This window comes from Heterocephalus glaber, unplaced genomic scaffold, assembly GCF_053883595.1.
Source record: "Heterocephalus glaber isolate CG9 unplaced genomic scaffold, H.glaber_assembly_v1.0 deba00001523, whole genome shotgun sequence".
Taxonomy (NCBI): Eukaryota; Metazoa; Chordata; class Mammalia; order Rodentia; family Bathyergidae; genus Heterocephalus; species Heterocephalus glaber.
In genome coordinates this window covers 30,257,896-30,273,372 of record NW_028258327.1, presented here as the reverse complement: position 1 = coordinate 30,273,372, position 15,477 = coordinate 30,257,896, and the positions used below count along the sequence as shown (strand labels likewise).

The following is a 15,477-nucleotide window of genomic DNA, read 5'->3' as shown; positions in this document are numbered from 1 at the left end:
TCCTGAGTTCAATCCCCAGTACCAAAAAAAAAAACAAAAACAAAAACCCCCCCAAAACACCCCAAAAACAAAACCTCAAAACTTTCAGATCTGAATGTTTGACCAGCTATAATATTTTACCACCTACAAATCTGTTGGTAAATAATACCTAGAACTACAGAGTTTTCTGGTGTCTTCTTCTATAGGCTCTTGGAAGTGTTGGACAGCTGAATGACAGCTGTGATGCATTACTGCAACTTCAAAGCTGGTGGCAGCATCGTCCAGGTGTATTACAAGGCCAGTCTGTGAAGTATTGTTTCCACATTCTGCTGCATGCTCATCATATATTCATTATTATGTCCCCAACACTATCACATGATTACAGTATAAGAAATAATAAATATTAGATGGCCTAATGATCTGGATATGATGACTCTGTTTAAACTTAGTACTACCTGATTCCTAATAGTTTGGGGTCCTGATAAAATAGTTATTTTTACTCCAAGAGGGGAAACTTTGTGACCATTGGCTGTAAAGGTCAATGTTGCTTCCTTCCTACATAAGGAGCTATTTTGTTTCTTTTGCAAATCATCAAATTCTCTTATATTGAATAAGGTGGTCTCAGTTCATGTGATTTACTTGTTACTCGTTTTAAGATAGCTGGTGTACTCCTCCATGCATCTAAGGATGGCTCTGAAAGGTGCAGATCATTGCAGAAAGTGAGCAACTCAACCCATTCAATTTAGTCCAAGTTAGGGGTCTATTTCATATTTTGCTTTGGTAGCCTGAGTGGCACAAGTAAAGCTATAAGCTAAAAGCGTGCTTCTTAATATCATGAAGCTAGCTTCACTGTGTACATGGAAGGTCGTATCTGATGAGGCCTTAAAGTTCTCTATAAGGTGGGTTTAGGGATTTCAATCTGGCTAGAAAGGGGTCAAAAGCAGACTAGTCTTGAATCTGTGGTTGCATAGAAAATACATTGTTTTAAAAAAAGAACACATTGTTTACATTTAGATTGTATATTTGGGGATGTATATTTGGAGAAAGAGGCTATAGAGATTTTGGGGGAGGGGCTAAAGTTACTCCAAATCTATGAAGCACTAGAAGAATCACCCTAAAACAGGTAAGTTAGTACAAGATAGATGAAATATGAAGTAAGTGTATGAGGAAGGGGCAATGTCTGAAGAGATGACTTGAGAAAGTTCTCTTAGCAGTTAAACTTCTGCTTGTTCCAGAGGCAAAGTCTGCACAGATTCCACAGGTATGAGAGGAGCTATGTGGACCACAGAATTTTGATCAATTTTGGAGCTTCTTCCAAGGAACCCAAGGACAATTTCCTCTTTTTCTTCAGTTAGAGAAAGTGAAGGACAGTTGTTCAGGCTTATTACAGTAGAGGAAAGTAACTATGCTGCTAGAATGTTCTGCCTTTTAAATTAGAGCATGTGTAATTTTACCTGGTCCTAACAGAGATTTTAAAAGTTATTGTTATTTGTTTTGGGAAAATGTCTGTATATCCCTAGAGTATAACACCTGCGTAGAGCATGTGCTAAAATAAGTGTTGACCTCAGCCTAATGTGAAAAAGGAAAAAATCATTCAGAAATTCACAAATCACAAGTAAGAGTGTTTAAAGGCTTCTGTGTGCTAATTCATTTTGGTGAAAAAAATGATCCTTAATCAGAGCTAGCTAGGATAAATAGCCATTATATGAATAATGACTGCAAAGCACTAGTTGGGATCTAATCACAGAGTTAAAGGAAATTAGTTCAGGGAGACCACAAAACCACCTGGGGATATAATATCTGAATCTCTCAATGATGTTATGGTTTTGGGGGGTTTTGTTATCCCATCCATAAAGTGGAATTAAAGACAGTCCTCTTGTTTAATATCAAGTCTTGGTAAGAACGACTTATCTCCTGTTTAAATCATTGTTCATGTTGCATGACTGGAAAGTAGAACATACATTGCGTGACACAAGTGATGGCAATTTGTGAAAGAACCTAAACAATCATGACAGTAATTCATCCCTTTGTTCATCTCTGTAGTCAGTTAAGAATTTTGTAGTCATGAAGGTGATCGGGGTAGAAGTAGGGTAGAAGAACAGGAAGATTTGACCCTTTTTCCGTCATCCCCTTTTAGGGTCCCTCTTTGGTTACCCTTCAGGAAGTGGAATAGAAAAAACGAACTGCATTCGTCAGTGACTCTGGGCCAACCACAACTTAAAGACAGTAAGCAGGTCAATTGAAACAGGGGCACTGATTGCTATAAAACCAACAGGTATTCTCGTTGACACACACAGGCATACCCAGGAGGCCATACTCAGAACAACCTTCCTGTACAGAGCAAGCACCAGAGGGAAATAGCAATGAAAAGCCTGCACAACCCAACCATGGTGAGTAGTAATAATAATTCTACCTTAAGGATAATCAATGCCTAGGATTTCACAAAAGCAGGTAGGCTTCATTGGAGTCTTTAAGAGTATTTTTTAAAAGAAAAAACAAAGCTGACTTTTAATTTTGACTTTTGCCCATAGAGAATAAGAAAAAAATCCCCAAAAAGTTATAATGGGGTTCAAAAAGTATTTCCTAGCCTGATGGTTGCTGCCCAGGTGGTGGTAGCATGTGAAGTCTTTGTTATCACAGACAGGAGGCATGGTCTCTCTGGTGGCCGAACACTATGGAGCTAGACGGCCAAAAACTCTTATTTTATGGTGGGAACCTGGCCAGCCCTTGAGGGGTGTGTACACGTGTATTTTATCCAAGGAAGCTGGGCCACCAAAGGGTCTAATGACACTCCCCTACACTAAGACTGGAGCATGCCCTGGATGGAAGAAGTACAACCACCCAGTGGTGAGCTTTTGGACAGCTCCTACAGAAGGGGAATTTCCTGCGTCTCTGCTAGCCATCATCTTATTCTTCTTAGAGTCAAGATGGGTGCTAATTCCGTGGAAATCTACCCCCTTCTCCTTGGGTTTGGATTCTTGCCTGACCTTAGTCATATAAGTCCTGGGAAGAATTTAACACAGAAGCGTATGAAAACAAGGCTTAGGAAATCACACATCATTTTATTTGCCTCTGTAATTCCTCCTTTTGGTCGTTTTACAAGCTATATAATTTGAAAGAGTTTGGATTTCATGAAAGGTTCATGGCACATGGCAATGATAACACTTTGGTTTTGTATTTATATGTTATTTTAAGGATTACAGGGAATGTGGCAAGGTGCAGCATTTAGGGGCATAGGCTTTCAAGTCAGACAAACCTGGTTCCAATACTCGAAACATGAGGAATTTTGGATTAGTTACCCTCTCTGTGCTTCCTTTTCTTCAAATGTACAGTAAAAAAATTATTGCTTATCCTTCGTAGCATTTTTTGGGGATTAATTGATGTGACTGAGAATAAACAAATCTATTATGGCAAATCTGTGCATGCTTAGCTTTTACTTAACTTGGCTATTGTAATATATAATAACAGGTAAAGATAGAGAAATAATTCAGTAAGTGTTAATTATTAGTTCTATTGTTATTACCTCTGAGATTCTGATCAACCCACTAAAGTGGAGATTACTTTCCCTTCTACACAGAGGAGGAAGAGCTCAATTAAGTGATTATTTAACATCACTGAATACTGTAAACAGAATAATTAAGATAGGAATCTAGATTTTCTGGCTCCAAGCATGGTATGCTTCTCTTTGAATGATTCAGAAGCAAGATTTCTGAATTTACAGCATTTCAAGCAAAACTGCTGAGTAGTTCTGTGCTCCAAATCCATTTGTATTTCTCATTTCTTTGGAGAAATCTGTTGGATTGACAAGAAGGAACATGACAGTGCAAGGGGGATTGGAGTAGGATCAGAAGCTGGGCAGTACAATTGGATAGGAGATACTCAGTAAGTAGTTAAGGCAAATTTTCATGGAGCTCAGAGTGGCTACAATGGGGAGGGTGCAAACTGTTGATGAGCAGAGATGTGAATGTTGAGGTGTTTCTTAGCTAGGCTCAGCTGGAGTGAGGTACAAAGCTAGGGTGGAAAGGTTTGTGTCCTGTTACAGCCCACCTGGAGTTGCTGCTTCTCCTTCCCCTGTTTCCTATTCTGCAGGATGAGAGTGCTATCTGGTTACCTGCTTTATAAAGGGCCTATGAGAATTCAAACCTACAAAATGCTCTGAACTTCTCCCGGAAGAAACAGAGGCAGCCTTATCAGGGCCCCTGCTCTGAATCGCATAACAATTATAGCTTCATGGACACAACAGAGTAACTTGCAGACAGCATCTGATTTTCTGACAAAGGACCATGTTATCTACAACACTTATGCAATTCTGATAGAGCTGCCACGTTGAGTAAAATGCTTGGCTCCTCTAGTGGGAAAAGCTAAGATTAATCTTGATAATAATAGTAATGACATTCAGTGGCAGAAGCACTGACTCTTGACACCTAGGTTAGATGTCTGTTTCCAGAATGCCATAAGCTGGTGAGCCCAATCAAGGTGCTTATTGCCTCTGAGACATAACTCCTTCCCCCAAAGGGGACAGGTGAGACTAACTTTGTGTACTTCACAAAACAGTTGTTAGAATACAATGTTTAAAGAGCTATAAAAGCATTTGCTAAAATACTCTAGGAATATGTAAGTGAAAATAATAATGACTTGTTAGAAGCATGGTAATTTTTACTAAATCACATGATCTGAAGACACAGTTACTTTTAAACTTTGAAATTGAAGATTAGAAGTGATTTAGTGAATACGATACAGAAGAAGAAAAGAAAACTGAAAGGAGGAATTTACTTGAGAAACCTAAGAAAGTGATTGATAGACATGGGAAGCAACCTTAGGGGCTTCTAATTTAAGCTGACTTTTTTGGAAACTTCATAGCACTTTGTCAAGACAGAGGTACATGAAGGTAGATTTCACGTCTATCTTATCTACTGTGTAGTGTTAGTATAATGTCAATGGCTGCCACCTATATGAAATGGTTGTCGTGTGCTGGCAGGACTCTTTGTGCTTTATATGCATCATCTCATTTAATCTTCACATTTTCTCATGGAGGAAACTGAGTCATTCCTGGGAAAGTCCTGGAAGTGAGCGACAGACCCTGGACATTTGACTCTAGGGACTGTGCTGTCAGCCACCACACCGTAGCCAAGTACTGGTTGTTGCATGAATGTAGATGAAGGGAGATCAGCCTCATTTTAGCTTATTTCGGCTGGTCTTGCTTTCAACTTAGTTTTTGCTTAAATTCTTTTATTGGTACATTTTAGGTGTACGATACATTTACATTTATCACTGGGTGCTTTTACCTGTACATGATGTATCTTGGGTCTTATTTTTCCCCCATTACCTGTGCGCCCTTCACCCCTCCACCCTTCCCTATTTACATAGACTTTGTTTCCATTTTTTTCTTTTCTCATAATTTTTCCTTCCTTCTTTCCTTTCCCCTGCCCCTCCCACTTCCCCTACCCCTTTGGACCTTTTCTTCCTATTCCCAAGTCCCCATCAACTGGAAACTGGATAAAGAAGATGTGTTGTTTTTTTTTTAATAAAATGGAGCACTACTCAGCCATAAAGAATGAGAAACTAGAGACATTTATAGCTAAATGGATGCATATTAAGGCCATACTCTTAAGTGAAATAAATAGGACACACATGTGTAAATACCGAACAGTTTCTCTAGTGTGAGAAACTGAAAGTGTAAATAAGGATTAAGACGATTAAAATCAACTTATTTTTAGTATCAGCTACCTCTGTACAGCAAGCTGATCTTTTTATTTGTACTTAATATTTTTTTTTTGCTTCCAGCATCTGCAAAATTTAAAAAAAAAGGCCTTCTTATCAGCATGTCTAATTATCATCCCTAGTTGAAAAGCACAAACCTGAACCACTTCAAGCCCAGAGAATGAAAGCAACTCAGCTTCAGCTCCTGTTCTATATTACAATGGGCTTCATCCATCCCTAGTAAGGGCCAGTGGTGATGGCACAGTGAGCAAAGAATAGTTGAGACAAAGGGAAGCTGGAAAGGATTTTAACTGTTCTTTTGGTTAGGTCTTCACAGACCACTTCCTTTGTTTGTGCATTCCTGTAACACCAGATAAACTAGTGTTTCAATGTTAGCATAAAACATATACATTCCAAAGCTAAAGAGAAATAGATTCCATATTCTCTGTTATGCAACATTAGTGCCCCTGCTTCTTTCAATTACCATGGATAATTGGAACTTTGCTATAGTTGGATTTGCATAATGTTTTTCTTAATGCATTGAGTTAGACTATTGTGTAGTTTAACTATATTGTTCATTTAACTGCATCCTTTCATTCATTCATTCATTTATTCAGAAAGTGCTTATGGAGCACCCCTTCTGTCCACATTGTTCTGCAGGAAGTTACGAGCCAGTGGTTGTAAATCTGACATGGACAAAAATTCTATATTTCTAGGCAATATGAAAATACTGTTTGAGTGATAAATGGTGAAAGCTTTATTATTCAACAATGGTAAACATACTTTTAATTGAAGCACATCTGAGTAGGCCTTGATGGAAGAGTAGAATCTGACAGACAGAGGAGGGGCAGGGGACTCTAAGAGGAGGAATGGGGGAGGAAGGATTCTGTGGGGATTTGTGGGGCATGAGATTGGAATTAAAAACAAAGTATATTATTTATTAATCCTCTCCTTTGTTAGACAGGTTTGTGAGTGTTTTACATTAAACATTCCATTACTCTTTTTAGCATTATTATGAAGTGAGTATTGTTATGTAGTTGGAAAGAAGAGAAATCAAGGGCTTAACAGGGAAGCCAGGATAAGATTTAAACCCAGGCCCAGACTCTGATACCTCTCTGTCTCTCCTTTAGGGGGTCTCAGAGTATAGAGGGCTTCAGTCACCAGGCTAATGTTAGTTTTCAGCTGGGCACCCTGATATATTCAGTATGACTGGTCCCATTCCCAGTCGGGACCTGAGGTCTAGTGAATCCCTAGTCTGATTAAAGAACCAAGAATGCTAGAGCATGCATTGTGTCTTGCCAGCATATAACACCACTGTCTCTAAGCAACTGCAAACCCTCTCTATTTTCCAGGTCAAGTCCCTACTGCTATTGATGCTGGGGATCACCCTCCTAAGGGAGGCGGCAGCTTGGAAAACTCGCGGAGTGGGCAATACTAGTCTCCAAAAGCCTAGCAATTGCCCTCCTCTGGAGGGCAACACTGTGAGGGTCAACACTCGAATCCTCAATCAAAAGCAGGGCATTCTCATCACACATGACTTCCGGAACCGCTCCAGCTCCCCGTGGGATTATAAGTAAGTGCATGGGAGACAGATCTTCACAGTCTTTTGAAAAATATATTAATTTATTTTAACCATTGTCTTGGTTATTTTCTCATTGCTTTGACAAAATATTTGACACCTACAAGTTAAAGGAGGAAAGATTTGTTTGGGTTACAATTTGTAGAGGTTTCAGTCCATAGTTGGGGAGCTTTAGGGCAGGGCAACATGGCAGAGGGGCATCACAGAGGAGAAACAGTTCATGGCATGGCAAGGCAGGCAGAATGCAGCAAAACCAGCAAGGAACAGCAGCAGGAGCAGCAAAAACAAAAGCAGCAGGTCTTCATTTCCCTTTTTTCACTTCCAGGATATCTACCTTTTAGGTGGTGCCACCCATACCCAGGGTGGGCCTTTCCATCATCCACACCCAGAACTATGCTAAACCAATCAGTGCACTGATTTAGGGACAATTAAGAGTGCTTTTGGAGTTGCTTCACAACTCCTCCTATGACAGGAGTCTGTACAGTGGCAGACTAGCTGATTGGCTTTCATGCTTTTATGCTACTAGGCAGTGTTGACTATTGAGGGAACAGTTGAGAGAAGCTGTGAGATTTGCAGATAGCTTGGTTTTCCTATCCATGCAGCAGGCTTCATAGATTGTATGTTGGAAGACCTACTGGTGATGCTCAATCTTTAGGTAAAGGATGAGGACTAATTATCACAATAAAGCCAATAAACATAAACTAAAAGATCTAACATTAATTGTATGTTAATGTTGTCCAGAGGGGTGATTTATAGGCATTTGTATTACTGTTCTCAACAGTTCCATGAGAGAATGATATATGAGAACCCCACTTTCTATTTGAGGAAACTGAATGGCAGGTAGTTAAGCAACTACCAGTGGGTGGCCCCAGTGCCTGTGCAGCCTGGGTGTCTCCAAAGTGCCCATAGGGGGCCGGGGATTTAGCTCAGTGGTTCTGCTGCCTGCCTCGAAAGCGCAAGGTCCCGAGTTTGATCCCCGGTACCAAAAAAAAAAAACCAAAGCAAAGTGCCCATAGGGCTGTGGCCCCTGTTCCTCTTCTCTCCCTTGTCTCACCCTTCTGTCTTGGCTTGCTCCTCCTGCAGCATTACCCGAGACCCCCACCGCTTCCCCACTGAGATTGTAGAGGCCCGGTGCAGACACTCAGGCTGCATCAATGCCCAGGGGCAGGAAGACAGCTCCATGAGCTCTGTTGCCATCCAGCAAGAGATCCTGGTCCTCCGGAGGGAGCCCGAAGGCTGCGCTCACTCCTTCCAGTTGGAGAAAATTCTGGTGACTGTTGGCTGCACCTGTGTCACCCCCATCATTCACCATGTGGCCTGAGAGCTGCACATCAACTCAGTTGGAGAAGCTGGAGCAATGCCATTCCTTATCCAGTGCCCTGCAACAAGTCCTGTCTGATTTCCCATTCTCTCCACTTCTTAAGACTCTTAATAAGCTCTGCATGGAATTCTCAAAGCTTTGTCGTAGATATAGTATTACTTTTCTAGAATGCTTCAGACATGTTCCAGTTCTCCATCCTCCTGAAAGTGCATGGAGGAGCGTTAAGAACCCCATGTCCATTATGTTACATGATGACCACCTCATCATCACGATGACCACTGTGATCTAGTGCTATTCCCTGGGATCTCTGTTCGTGAAATGGAAACAGAAAATACAATCATAATGAATGAGTGTGTGGAAGGGGCTGGGTAGGCTGGGGTGGGATGGTAAGGGTGGGGATGAGGATCTGGTGAATATGTCTATAGGAAGCATTTGCTAAAACGATATTGGTCGGAACTAGTAGGTATTTATATTTGAAAAGGAATTATCCATATATTTATGATCTATTAATCATATAAAAGTTAGCAGAAAAATTAATATATCCAGTAATAATGTAATAAAATATTATTAACTGAAAAATGTTTGAGGTGCTTGTTTCTAGTCTCAAAGATCTCATAGCCCTAAAGATCTTGAAATCCTATATACTGGTCATTTGTGTTTTGTATTTCTTCATTAGAGCACTGGTGTTAGAGTTACTTTATTATTAATGATACCTGAGTGTTAGTTACATGGAGAATTCAGGAAAATGGTGCAAACAGAACTCAGGTTCCCAAGTAACACTTTAATGTTCGAACCTTCTGGATATTTTCTTTTACAAAGCAGATTCTGGCTACATTCCACAGGTGCTACAGAGTAAAGTAAGAAATATATACAGAAGGGCCACAGTGTCAGCAGCTGTCATCTCTGAAACCCCAGTCATTAGGGCCATGTGGTCACTTTAAATCCTCCTCCTTATGACTTCTGTGTCCTTTGAGGGTCACTGATAGTCTTTTGTTCTTCTGTAGGCTTCTTGGGAGCACACCAGCTTCCAGAGAACACCAGGCTTCACGCCTCTCTGGGAAACTCAGAGGTCCTCTCCTGCCTCCCTTGCCCAGACCCAACACACCACATTTTCTCCTTTACTGCCATCATGCTGCTGGCTCAGGGCAGTTCTGCATTGCTGCCAGCTTCCAGCTTCCAGAGAGGAAGTGGAATGTAAGCTCCCCTGCCCATCTGGGACTTGGCTTGAGGATGGGCAGATAGCAGGAGCCTGGCTCCCATTTCTAATTCTGTAATTGGTTGGTACGAGAACAAGAGTGATTGGGGAGGCAGAGTCTTCATTTTTTCCACTTTAGAATCTTCTGCTTAAGGTATAAATACTGGCTTTTGTATTTAAAAAGGTCAGACTCTGGAAATGTAAAAAACCTTTCTTAGCTATAATAAGTTTGCTATAAGCTCCAGAAGTCCATTTAGATGTCCGATTCTGTCCACAGAATCTTCCTTTCTTTGGTCATGTTGGCAATAATAGTTCTATCCCATGGGCCATACATGGAAAAACCCCTCAACCTGGACAGTGGGGGAAGCAGAAAGATGAAAATTGCAGGAGGAAGAAATCACATCTCTGAGTGTATCAAGATACCATCTCATTACGCATGTACACATGTAATTTTAAGGCAGGGTGTTAAATACTATGATCAAGGCAAAAAAATGATAGGAAAACACAGAAAATGAGAGCTGGGAAATTTCAGGAAGGAGATGATATTTGAACTGAGGTGAAGACAAGTTGATCTAGAGGAAGATGAAGGAAAAGAATTTCTTGCATGGGAACAACATAAGCAAGGACATGATATGTTAAGGGGACAGCAAATAGTTTCAAGTGCTCTGATAGTGTTGATATGGGAACACAATGGGGAACATATAGCAAATATTTCCTTAGAATGAATGAATGAACACAGCTGTAGATAAAAAGCAGTAGGCAAATGGACCAATTTTGAGTAGTTTTGTGTACTCTATTACAGGAGTGACAAAGGTAAGGCTGTATTTCACAAGAAAACTTTGGTGATAGTGCGCAAAAGGATCAGAAATCTGAAGGCCAGTTAATATCAGAGAAGGCATTTTTTTTCCTGATGGTAGACTCACATTGTTAGAGTCAGATGGACTCCTGTGGATCACCTGGTCTGTCTTTCTTTTTTGCCAATGTGGCCTGGAGGAATTAGGCGAGTTGCTCACCAACTCCAAGTTCCTGAATTTTCATGCTTCTTTTACAGCAATTCCACAGTTTGTCCAATAAAGACCCACTTCAGTTGCTTCTTTCTATGGCCCAGGGCTGCCCTTGGGAGAGTGTACAGAGGAACTCCATACCCCACATTTTCAAACACACTGTACACAGAATTACCGTAGGCTGGGGCCCCGCCTGAGAGCTGCTTGCCTTTCGGGCTTGTGCCAGGGCTGGCATTTAGGCAATAGCATGGAGGAAGGGAACGGGAAGTAAAAGGAGTTAAGATGTGTTATATACATGTACCAAATCCCCACGATAAATATAATTATTATGTACTGCAAACACGTATGTACTAATAAAAAATTAAAAACAAATTTAAGAAAGGAAATTGCACAACCTCTCCTGCTCACAAGATGGCGCACTGCACCCGTTCAGTCTCAAATTGCTTACCGAGCGGAAAGGAAGCAAATGGCTGCTTCGTGGAAGCCCTTGTTTTGAGACCATGCTGAGCAGAAAGAGCAGGCTGTGTTCTTCACCTGTGGGCCCAGCTTGTTTTACCTGTAGGAGAAATGGACTAGGTAGAGGGTTCAGGTGTTCAATATAATGTTTCCATAGAAAAGTGTGAAGGAAGTGTGGGGAATTATGGTTATTTTACCATTGTTTCTTTGAAGAAACTGACTGGTGAGGTGAGCCTGTGGTATAACATTAACTTTTCCGTCCATTAACTATGCACAAAAACTCTGCATACAGTGCTAGATGCATGGGAGCTTGAAAGAATACTTTATTTTTCAGTGCCAGTATAACATCAAAAGTCCCTTTCAAGTACAAACATATATACACTGTATATATTTTATTCTGACCCCCTTGACCACTAACCTGAGTTATTGTGTACTGTACATATTTATTAATCAATTTTGCTAGGAGAGACTATTTCTAGCTCTGCCAAGGGTTTCTAGCTGTGCCCTGTAAAACAAAGACATGCCAGTCTTCCAAAAATACCTGGCACTCCTTAGAACTGAGATGGGTGGACAATAGAACCACTGTGTCCCGATGAAAGTGTTCCTGGGATGACGTTTCCAGGCTCCCTCCTCACATTAAAGTTAAGTACACAGGTTCCTGCTTTCTCCCTGTTGGTATGCTTCTCCTTTGTACTCGCCTGCGGCTCTCTTGCAGTGTATTGATAAACTTTAACTTTTCTATTTTCCTTGACTATTGGTAAATTCTTTTCCCTCTGCAGCACTGGCCTTCACATGTGCTGTAGGGAGGAGCTTTTCTTTCCAGGGGAGCACCCCATCTGTATTAATTCACATGGTTATAAAATTGCTTTATCCACTTAGTTTGTACATACATACACACACACACACACACACACACACACAGTAGGTTTAAACAAAGGATCTAGTATACTACTCCATATGTGGTTTGTTACTACTTTTCCATTTGTGAAAAGTCAAGGAAAGTACAGATTCAGCACATTGCTGGCCTCCCGCCCTGTTCAATTGTTCATTGTAATTTACTTCCTTGGTATAATTAGGAAGAAAAACATTTTTAGTTCAATAAATTTCAGGAGTGGTACATGTTCAGCTGGTGGTACACGTTAAAGCTGTATGCTTTAAAATATTGACCTATTGCCAGGAGGCCGAGGTAGGATGATTGAAAGTTTGAGTCCAGCCAGGGCAACTTAGCAACTAAGTAAGATACTGTGTCAAACTAAATTATAGAAAAAGGGCTGGCGATATGGTGATATAGTTCAGTGTGAAAGCCTTGGGTTCAAAGGAAGACTATTTTTACATTAAGATGTTTTCCTTGGTATGTGAAATCTAAACAAGAGACAAGAAAGTAGGAGGGAGACTATTATCAGACAAGAGGAAGGGAATAAAGGGGGGGATGTAAGGGTAGGCGCTAGAGGGGACAGATAGGAGTAAAATATAAACATTGAACTCCCCTCAAAGGTGAAACTAAGCGGGGAGGGTGGGGTAGGAGGAGTTGAGGGGGAGGGGAAAACAATGAACGTATGTTATATGTATGTACAGATCTACCAGAGTGAAATCCATTGATCTGTATAACCAATACAAATGTGAAAAAAGATGTTTGGTCTGAAAAATACTGATCTATTCTCTTAAACTCTACAGGCATTGCAGTGATAGCAGAGATCACAGCATAATGACTAAGTGCAAGGATATTACAAGCAGATTATAAGGTACAAATATCAGTTCTAGGGTTTGCTAGATGTGTCTGTTACTAATGATCTGAGCATATTACCTAGATTCTCTTCACCTGCTTTTCCTCAATTATGAAATCAGCATGATACCAGTACCTACTTCAAGGAGGTTTTGATAGGAGAGAATAAAGTAATTCATATAAGATGATAGTGCCGGACAAGGTAAGTGTGTTGTTTAGTGCATTAGATAAAAAGAGAAAAGCCAACCATTGTTCCATCACAATCACATTTCACTTTCAATACTTCATTTTTTGTGTGCTCATTTGTTTCAGAGATATATACAGTACTTTATAAGGCTCTAATTGCAACATACATGCAATTTTGTATTTGGTAATTTTTAACTTGTTATATTTCATATATTTCCAATGTTTCCATAGAATTTTCATAATGGCTTTTAGTGGCTACATAATTCTTTCAAATTGATGAGCCAAAATTTCTTTATTTCTGGAATATAATTATTTCCAATTAAAAATTAAATAATGCTTGTAGCTATTTTAGTTACTTTTTATTGTGAATAATATAATACAAACAGAAGTGTCTCTCTCATTGATTTGCATATTACAATCTTGTTTGTCTTCAAATCTACAGTGTACCTTGGGAAAGTTACTTTCTTTGAGTGTCAGCTTTTCTTTTCTTCTTTTTTTTTTTTGGTACCGGGGATTCAACCTGGGTCTTTGCGCTTGCGCAGCAGGCAGTGAAACCACTGAGCTAAATCCCCAGCCCACAGTGTCAACTTTTTGACTACAAAATGGGTTGATAATAATATCTGCCTAATTGGATTGTGATATGGATATAAAAAGTGGATATATACTTGCAATTATTATCTTCTCTTTGTGAATTGTTCCATTTACTGGTATATAGTGAGACTCTGTCTTTTCCAAACAGTTTTGAAATCAACTTTGTCAGATATTAGAGTAGGTTTCAGCTGTGTGGAGTACATTTTCCATTCTTTCAATCGCAGATGGTGAAACCACTGAGCTAAATCCCTAGCCCCAAATGTATAATCTTTTTTTTTTTTTTTCGGTACTGGGGATCGAACTTGGGACCTTGCACTTGCGAGGCAGGTGGCGGAACCACTGAACTAAATCCCCGGCCCATGTGTTTCTTTGTGAATGAGGTGAGTCTCTTGGGCTAACACAAAGTCAAGTTTTGTTTTTTGATCCAATTTGTCAGTCTGTGTCTTTTGATTGGAGAGTTAAGGCCATTTACAGTGAGTGTTATTATTGAAAGGTATTTACTTACTACTTTTCTAGTGTTGGGCTGGGGATTTAGTTCAGTGATTCTGGCACCTGCCTCACAAGCACAAAGTCCCGAGTTCGATCTCTGATACCAAAAACAAACAAACCAAACTTTTCTAGTGTTTGATTACATTTATTTATTTGTTATTTATATATATTTTTGTTTACCTACTCTCCCAGTGAGATTTATTCTTTCCTTTGAGCTCTTGGGTCATGTTGGCCTTGTCTCTGCTTAGGAATCCCTTGAGTATTTTATTTTTAAATCAAAGCATTACCCAAAGATGGATTTATGAGATGTCCTGGGGTTGTGGCTAACACAAAACTCAGACTTTTGACTCCATTGTTTACCTCTGTGGTTTCCTTGCGTGCTATTTGTAGGTGACACACCACAGCCCTTTGTATGGCCTAAAGACAAGGACAAAACCTTTTTTGTAGTGGTGACAACACCAGAAGCCCTATAACCATTTTCCCCCAACCACATGTTAATGACTTTGACGGAAACCAGCTCTGGGAGGCACAGCTCTGGAAGGGCTTAGTATGCTGAGTGCAGGAGTAGGATCTGAGTGTGACTGTCCCCCTTGGAAAGGACAACATGCTCATGGGAAAGCATTAAATTTTTTTAAACTGCTAATCCATCAGGCTAAAGCTTCCTGGGATTCTAGGTTGCTGTTGATTCCAATTCCTGGGTTTCTCAACATCTGAAAAGAAAAAAACCCCAGATTTCCCACAGACCACTTGTCAAATGACATATTACCTTCTGTGGTCACCTCAAACCCCAAGTAGGATCTATTAAGAAAGCAAAGTTTGCTTCTGCCTCTTACTTTTGACTATGTCTGTATATGAGATGCCAGTTTTCTGGATGTTATATTTGAAAATATGTAGAAAATAGAATTAAGAATAAAAGAAAACAAATCCTTTCTTTTAGATCTGTGTTGCTTAGCTTTGTGAGATCTATCATATAGGATGATTTGGGTTTAATAATTTGGGTGAATTACAGTTCTTGTCATATGGGAGTGAATTTTATTCAGTGAAGTAATAATATCATTACTTCTATTTTACAACATGTAAGGGCCAGGGATTTAGCTCAGTGGTATTGTGGCTGCCTTGCAAGCACAAGGTCTTGAGTTTGATCCCCAGTATAGCCAAAAAAAAAAAAAAAGGTAGAAGTTATTTTACAACATGTAAATAAGGGAGCCCCGATTATTCTCCTTAGTACCAAAGCCCTAACACTTGTTCACTGGT

General features: G+C 40.0%; 1 protein-coding gene across 1 annotated transcript; it reads left to right on the top strand.

Moving 5' to 3' along the window:
• The first annotated feature begins 2,276 nt into the window (after nucleotides 1-2,276).
• Nucleotides 2,277-9,153, top strand: Il17f (interleukin 17F). Its single transcript, XM_004869060.4, has 3 exons — nucleotides 2,277-2,369; nucleotides 7,032-7,252; nucleotides 8,342-9,153. Exons 1-3 carry the CDS (start codon nucleotides 2,343-2,345, stop codon nucleotides 8,577-8,579), a joined length of 486 nt encoding a protein of 161 aa, XP_004869117.4. The 5' UTR covers nucleotides 2,277-2,342; the 3' UTR covers nucleotides 8,580-9,153.
• The last annotated feature ends 6,324 nt before the right edge of the window (nucleotides 9,154-15,477 follow it).